This window comes from Elephantulus edwardii, unplaced genomic scaffold (assembly GCF_000299155.1).
Source record: "Elephantulus edwardii isolate Elephantulus edwardi_28Jun2011 unplaced genomic scaffold, EleEdw1.0 scaffold00186, whole genome shotgun sequence".
In the NCBI taxonomy this organism is placed as follows: domain Eukaryota; kingdom Metazoa; phylum Chordata; class Mammalia; order Macroscelidea; family Macroscelididae; genus Elephantulus; species Elephantulus edwardii.
Genome location: NW_006399936.1, coordinates 2,700,009 through 2,708,261, shown reverse-complemented (window position 1 = coordinate 2,708,261; position 8,253 = coordinate 2,700,009). Strand labels below are relative to the sequence as shown.

The 8,253-nt window shown below is 56.8% G+C and overlaps 1 protein-coding gene across 1 annotated transcript in view; it reads left to right on the top strand.

The window, feature by feature from the left end:
* Positions 1 to 4,971: 4,971 nt before the first annotated feature.
* Positions 4,972 to 8,253, top strand: part of SBK1 (SH3 domain binding kinase 1) — a 3,522-nt gene continuing 240 nt past the window's right edge. Inside the window, exons 1-3 of the mRNA XM_006896628.1 lie at positions 4,972 to 5,197; positions 6,658 to 6,860; positions 7,648 to 8,253. Coding sequence (XP_006896690.1) covers positions 4,972 to 5,197; positions 6,658 to 6,860; positions 7,648 to 8,253 — 1,035 coding nt within the window. The remainder of the gene's footprint in view (positions 5,198 to 6,657; positions 6,861 to 7,647) is intronic.

The following is an 8,253-nucleotide window of genomic DNA, read 5'->3' as shown; positions in this document are numbered from 1 at the left end:
CAAGTCCACGGCCACCCTGTAAGCAGATATGGTGGTGATAATGATACTAAAGTGCCCCTGTGAAGGAGTCTCACCAGACGAGGTGCCTCCTGTCCTGTGCAGCACTCAATGAGAGGATGCACCCAACTGTATCCCCCGGGCCTCGAGCTCCCAAGGGGCTGATGTACCTTCCATGTGGGATTGTCCTGAGGATGAAATGAGTTAACGTGTGTGAAGCACCCAGACCAGTGCCCAACACCCAGCCAGCCCCCGTCAGGAGTTGTGAGCGTGTAGGCAGTCCTTGGCTGAGGCTCTACTCTCTGCTGGCCTTGGCTCTCCCACTTGGGTACCAAGGATGCTGGGGTCAATGTTTTACAACATTCAGACTCAGAGCAACAGGGTGGTTCAAAGCATCTCCTCTCACTAGTGGTCTCTGTCCATCTGGAGCAAAAAAGAAATAGGAAAACCAAAAACCCCAAGAAGAAACAAGTGCTCAGGTCTGATAGTCTATACAGACTGAGACCAGATCTAGGTGGGGTCTGCCCACTGCTGCTGATGGCTCCATGGTGCATGGGTCCCCAAGAGCTGGGAGAAATCTCTGATCGAGGCCACAGTGGATGGGTTCACAAGAGCTGGGAGGAATGTGTAGAACCGACCTCAAGTTCTTGAAAATTCCAAACTAGTTGGAACTTGAAGAATTCCCCAAGCCTTGAGATATTCCTTCAACCTTGAACCAAAAATACCTCGAGGTCACCTTTTAGCTAAATTAACAGATTAGCTCATAAAATAAAGAATATTAGGACTGCACGCCTTTAAAAAAATCATCTGTGAGGCCAAACAGGAAGCTCTGGTGGCCTTGTGATAAGGAGCTGGGCTGCCAACCTAAAGACAAGTGGTTCTAATCTATCAGTTGCTCTCTGGGAGAAGGGTGGACAGGCAGTCTCCTCCCATGTGATTTATGGCTTCTGAAAACCTGCTGGAGGGTCAGCTGTGAGTCACATAACACGTGGGAGACCAGTCCGCAGCCACTAAAACAAAGACGAGAGCGTAAGGGGGCAGGGACACTAGATGGGTGGAAACAGAACCACCAGAATGGAATTAATGAGAATGTTCAATGCATTGTGAAGAACGGAATCAATGTCACTGAGCACTGTGTGTGGGAATTGCTGAATGGGAAGCTAAAGTGCTGTGTAAGTCTTCACTGAAAACCCTTTTTTTCCCCCTTCCTTCTTTAAAGCCCCACCTTTGGAGATAGTCCCAGAGCTGAGCCGGGGCAATGACTTTATCTCAGTGTGCTTCGTTTTCCTCATCTCTAAAGTGGGGATTCTCGTATCAGCTGCATCACAGAGCTGTGAACACTGGTGGAGTCAGTACTTAGGAGAAGGCCTGGCCCATAGTAAGGATTCTCAGTGTTTTCGCTGTGATCTTTATTATTATTCTCTTTGTTGTAAAGATGAGGGAGCTTGTAGCACAGAGAAGGGGTGTGACTTGCTCAAGGTCACCCAGCCAAATAAAGTAGCAAGTGTTGGGCCCAAAGCCAGGCCTTCTGCGCCTCAAGACCAAGGGCTGCCTTCACCCCCCGCCGTGTGCTGTAACTGGGTCAGAGGCTGTCTGTACCTGGGGGCAGACTCCGCCACAGGAACAAATGTGGATTAAACCCTTTCTCTTGCTGACACCATGCAGAGAACTGTCCTGAGGGAGGAGACCCCAGGAAAAAGGAGGTTGGGGAAGAGCAGAAAGAGGAGGTGGTGGGGGACCCCCAAAACTGGAACCTAAGAGGAGGGGAGAAGGAAGGGGGGTTGGATGTGGCCTGCCCCCAAGAAGCTCACTCTTACCTTGTGATGGGAACAGGCACAGTGAGACCACCCGATTACATTCTGCAGTCCTGAGGGGGACAGACACGCCCTGTGAGATCTGAGGGTTCAGCAAAGGCAGGAACGAAGCTTTCCAGAGGAGAAGGCCCAAGGATACTGGACAAGAGATGGGGTATGGGACAGGGGAGGTGAAGGAAGCAGAGATGGTTCAGGAATTGTGGGAGGTGACTTAGAGAGGGCTGTACAGGTCACAGTCAGTGCATGGGCTGAACTTGGGGGGACGTTGAGGGCACTCAAAGCCCTCTACTCTGGCTGTGCCATGACCAGTACCCACCCAGGGCAGTTCTGAGGCCAGAGGGGCAGGAATGGCCATGGTACCCAGCAGTCCCGGGATGTGGGAGGGAGCGAGAGAGGCAGGACTGTAGCAACTCATGCCAATCAAGTGTCTGGGGGTGCGGAAGCAGGAGCCAAGCTGCCAGGGGGGACAGGCAGACACACCTGTGTACTCACATCAGCAGTCCCTGAGGAAGCCACACATCAGAAGTGGGTCAGGAGAGCAGCCCAGCCCGCTTCATAGCAGACCCTCCCTGCAGAAGCCCTGTGGCCACCCTCCCCACAGACCAGCCTGAAGACGCACCGACCCCCAGCAGCCTCCAGATTCCCCCTTAGGAGCCCGGCATCACCACCCCTTCCACAGGGACCCTGTCAGCCTTCCGACCAAGAGAGACCACCACAAGAGCCGTCTCTACGCACAGCCCTGCACTAGGGGTCTGCAACAGAGGGCGGACGGGGCTGGCCACTCCAGGTCGTGATATCAGGGAGCTTAAGACCCGGCCCCACGTCTCCTCTGGGGGCCAGTGGAACAGACTAGCCTGGGCTGCAAACTCGACTGTGGCGTCGCAGACAGACTGTCTACATGCATTCCTGTGAAATCAGCTAGGACAGAGAGAAGGCTGGGGGTGGGATGCTCTACTAGAATAGAGGAGACTGGAGCTTGCTCATGAATGGAGGGGAAGGGGGCCCTGGGAGGGGGGGCAGGTTCCTGAGGAAGCAGAAGGGATGGGAGCCAAGGCTGGGGGGGGGCTGGGAGTACCTCCTCCCCAGCCAGCTGGGAGGATGGTGCAGATGGCACTCCTTGTGGCTGGGTGGGAGGCCAGGAAGCACCCCACTGCCGTTCCTCCTCTCCGTGTGAAGTGGGAGGCTGGGTCGTGCTGAGAGGGAAGGGGAAGAAAGAGGCGGCTGGGGCCACGGTCAGGATGCCGGGCACACGGTGCCAGGCGCACGCAGGCTCCCCTGTCCCGGCCTCCGGTGTGTGCAGTAGCTCTAGACTAGCCACACACACTGTGCTCACATAGACAGATCGCCTCACTCTGTCAGTATAGTCAGCCGTCACAGCAGCCCTCGGAGGCGGTCCTCTTGTCAGTTGTGTGGTGGTGGTTATGTATTGTTGAGTGGGAACCGACCCATTGCTGACCCTCCAGTGGGTTCTCAGAGACAGCAAATTGCAGGAGAGGAGATTGCTCATCTTTCTCCCGAAGAGCAGCTGGTGGATGCGAGTTATGTGGCATCAGTGCCAATTCTTGGAGACCCTGAGCGCACAGAGTGGAACTGCTCCATAGAGTGTGCGAGGCCGTGACCTTTTAGAAGCAGCGGCTGCACTGCAATCCCAGAGAAACGTGGTTCGAATCCACCAGATTCTCTGCTGGAGAAGCAGGAGACAGTCTCCTCCTGTACCAGATCCGATTTGACGGTACACACACACAGACAGAATAATAAAATTAAATTTTAAAAAAGGAGTAGAATACTGTCTTCTGAGGTAACCCCCGGGGTGGGTCCTAATCCCCTATACATCTGTTACCCTTTCAGTTAGTGGTCAGGCACTTGGTCATTTGCACCACTTAGGGATTCCTCAGATACCATTACGGCCTAATCTCGATAGATGAGGAAACCGAGGCACAGAGAAAGGAAAGAGCTTACCTAGGGATATCCATCCAGCAGGTGTCAGTTGGGATTCAAACCCTGGCCGCAGGCTCTACATTTGTGTTTTCTCTCAGCTAGAGCCATGGAGCTGCAGGGAGGTGAGATGCTGAGGGTAGAGGGTGCTGTCCCTGGGATTAGGGGAAATGAGGGAACCGGAGCTGGAGCCAGACCTCCAGTACATGAAGGGGAAGAGGCAGGCAGTGGGAGTCTAGGACATTCCATGCTGGGCCTCCCCTGTTGGTACAACACACACACATCCCCCCATGGCTCTGAAAGCTCTGCCCGCATTGTACAGACGAGGAATGGATGGGGTGACTCCTCAGATGAGGAGTGACTTGTTCACTGCCGCCCACGCGGAGCCTTCCAGAATCAGCCCTGCAGCTCTGGATTCCACACCCCCGTAGTCTCTGCTCCCCAACATCCACAGGTAGACTCAAGGACACCCAGTCCGTTCAGAAATGAGTGCAGGAGCTCTGTGGGAAGGCTCCCTGGCGTACACAGGGGTCATCTATTGATTGTGACAGAAGGGCTGCGTCTTCAAGGGACCGACTGGCCTTGTCGCCGGGGTGGGGCCCTAGGCAAGACCCCAGGACACAGCTGTGGTTGTATTGTGTGGCCCTGAGGGGTTTGGGCTGTCGTCTGTGGTGGTGATGGGGGATGGTCCTAAGACTGGCTGGTGTGTAGCTGTGTGTGTTATAATATGCTGTTACTCCTTGTCCTCAGACCTTCCCCACATCCCCTGCTATATTTTCTCTACACCCCATGTTATATGTACCTTTTGTCATAGTGTGTATATAACTCATCTATTTTCTAGGCTTCACTCTCACCTTCCCTAGAATGTAAGCCCCCAAGGGCAAGGACTCTGCTATCTGCTCACTGCTGTGTCCCCAAGGCCCTTGTGAACAGAGCCCTCTATGTGAACTCACTGTGTGGCTGTATATTTGTATGACCCTTGCCAGCACCACATCCAGGTGACCGTGTGGGACAAATGGGCTACGCTGCCCAGTGGAGAGTGGCCACTGTGTACAGGACTACTGGTCTCTAAAGCTTTGGGGGATGGGGATGCAGCAAAGATTCTTGTCACCCCCTTGTGGTCACTCTGGGCCTGGCATCTCGAGGCTCAGCCCCAGGGACCCTGAGTGCTGGCTGGGAGGAAAGGTCCCTGGCCTGATGTCACACTTTCCACAACAGGGAGAAGATGAGTGTGGGCTGCCCGGAGCCTGAGCCGCCCCGCTCCATGCCGTGTTGTGGGCCGGGGGCCACCCCCGGACCGGGAGCCGGTGTGCCCCTCCTCACTGAAGACATGCAGGCGCTGACCCTCCGCACGCTGGCCGCCAGTGATGTCACCAAGCACTACGAGCTGGTCCGGGAGCTGGGCAAGGGCACCTATGGGAAGGTTGACCTGGTGGCCTACAAGGGTACAGGTGAGCATCCCAGTTTAGGGTGGGGGCAAGGCCAACTTGCCGATTTTTTTGGGCTCCCCAGTGCTCTGGTGGACATCAGAAGACCACAAGGAAGCAGAGGTGCTGGTCCAGGTGGAGAGGACAAAGATGAGGCCTGAAACACACAGGGAGGCAGGGACGGAGCACCACATACCCAGAGGGGAGGGTGGCTGCTCTGAGCCTGTCTGGAGTGTCTATGGGACATCACGGACATACATCCAGGGTCATGGAAGCTCAGAGGAGAGGTCAGAGCTGGTGCTGGTGCTTTCTGGGAAAATCACCAGCTTATTGGTGGTCGCTGATCCCGGGGAGGTGGACACAGGGCTGAGGGGAGTCCTGACCTACCTACCCTCAGCTGTCCATGCGGGTGGTACAGTCATCTTCACTTCCCAGTCACTTAACTGACCTCCTGCAACTACTGAGGGTTTGACTTTACCTACTGAATCTCTCGCACCCAGGGCTCAGGGAAGTGGCACTCACTCAGTGAGTCCTGTGGGGATGACATGAACTTTCATGGCTGCACATGTCCAGGGGGCGGGACGGGATTGTGTGTCAGCCAAGGACAGCAGGAGGAGCATAGATTGGGTCACCTGAGCTTTGCTACTTAACTTGCTTTGGGACCTCAGGCAAGTTACTTAACAAGCCAGGGTAGTATGAGCATCAGCCTCCTGGAGCCACTACCAGGAGTGCGTTGGACATGTGGAGAGTGAGCTAAGTCAGGTCCTGTGAGGTGTTATGTGCTCCACGGGATACACAACGTGTCACAGCTGTGGGCCCAAGTGGGTACAGATACCCCTCAAGCACAAAGCTGGAGCACGTGCCCTGCAGGCCCTCCCTTCTCGGCATGTCTCTCTCTCTCTCTCATTTCGGTAGAGTTAGATCTGACTCTCCAGTGGGGTTTTGGAAGCTCTAAACCACACACAAGAGGAAAATGCCCATCTTTCTAAACCCTCACAGCTGCTGGTTTGAACCACCAGAGAGCCCCTGCCTTTGAGTTGGCAGTGAAACCCCCTAGACCTCCAGTCTAGCGTCTCCTTACTCATTCACCCATTTGCAGGCACTGGGAGGGCGGCAGCAGTGAGCCACACAAGGGTCCCTGCCCCCAGGGAGCTAGATTCTGGCTGGAGGACACAGACAGGATCAACAAGCACAGGTCAGGAGAACAGAAGTTAGTAAGAGGCCGCATCAGGCCCTCCCCACCACTCTGCTCCACACAGAGCTGCCAGCTGGGTGTATGGACTTCACCCAGGATGGTCCCCAACTCTCCTCAGTGACCTGGGGCCATTCTCTTCCTCTTTATGTTCTGTTTCTCTCTCTGTAGGATGAGGACAGTCTTGCCCATTGGGATCCTTGTTTGGTTTTGTGGTGGGGACAGGCTGGGGGACAGTTCAGGTGCAGGGGTCAGGGCAGGAGCTCCTCACCATTACTGCTGTCATCACCAGGCATGAAGATGGCCCTCAAGTTCGTGAACAAGAGCAAAACCAAGCTGAAGAACTTCCTGCGGGAGGTGAGCATCACCAACAGCCTGTCTTCCAGCCCCTTCATCATCAAGGTCTTCGATGTGGTCTTTGAGACCGAGGACTGCTACGTGTTCGCCCAGGAGTACGCACCCGCTGGGGACCTGTTTGACATCATCCCTCCTCAGGTACTCCAGGGGCTCTGGGAGGGAGACCCCCAGTGTGAGGGAGTAGTCAGGCTACTCATGAACCACAAAGGTCCCTATTGGAGACAGAGGACACTAGATCCAGTGAACAAGATAAAGGTGGGCCCTCTTTCTACTGGGGGAAACAGACCCAACCGAGTAACCCAGACAATGACAGATAAGACCAACCCCAGTACATGGGGTGATTAACGGCCAAGCCTCCTAGGAACTGAATAAGGGGTAACAGAGGAATTTGGTGTCCCCCACCCCCACCCCGGGAGCAGGCCCCTAAGGGCCCCATAGAGGAGGTGGTCTAGAGTGGTGAGACATTGGGAACATTCAGATTACCCTAGCTTTGCAGTTAGCCAGCGCTAGCTTTGCATGTGCCCTGCCCTTTACAGAATAGGAAGGGCCCCCTGGGGTCCTAACTGCGAGGCTTTGATGAGGCCATGCAGGAGGGACTGTTTAGCACAGTGCCTGGCGTTACTAGGAGAAAGGAACATGTGGGTGGGGTGGAGGAAAACAGAAAACTGCCAGGACACCCCCCCCAGGTGGGGTGACGGTGGGGGCAGCCTGAACCCAGATGCTGGCGTTGAGCAGCAGAGAGCCAAGACCCAGGTGAAGGTGGGACCCCGCGGAGGGTGGAATGGCCCCTGGAAGGTTTAGAGCAAACGGGGAGTAGCTGGTAAACTGGAGTCAGGCCGTACAGGGAAGGCGGGGAGGTTCGGTGGGCGCGATGGCTGCAGGGCCCCCTAAGCCGCCCTCCGCCCGCCCCTCCGCCCGCCCGCAGGTTGGGCTCCCCGAGGACACGGTGAAGCGCTGCGTGCAGCAGCTGGGCCTGGCGCTGGACTTCATGCACGGGCGGCAGCTGGTGCACCGCGACATCAAGCCCGAGAACGTGCTGCTTTTCGACCGCGAGTGCCGCCGCGTGAAGCTGGCCGACTTCGGCATGACGCGCCGCGTGGGCTGCCGCGTGAAGCGCGTGAGCGGCACCATCCCCTACACGGCGCCCGAGGTGTGCCAGGCGGGCCGCGCCGACGGCTTCGCCGTGGACACGGGCGTGGATGTGTGGGCCTTCGGCGTGCTCATCTTCTGCGTGCTCACGGGCAACTTCCCGTGGGAGGCGGCGTCGGGCGCGGACGCCTTCTTCGAGGAGTTCGTGCGCTGGCAGCGGGGCCGCCTGCCCGGGCTGCCATCGCAGTGGCGCCGCTTCACCGAGCCCGCGCTGCGCATGTTCCAGCGGCTCCTGGCGCTCGAGCCCGAGCGCCGCGGCCCCGCCAAGGAGGTCTTCCGCTTCCTCAAGCACGAGCTCACATCCGAGCTGCGGCGCCGCCCTTCGCACCGAGCGCGCAAGCCCACCACCGGCGACCGCCTGCCTCCCGCCGGGCCGCTGCGC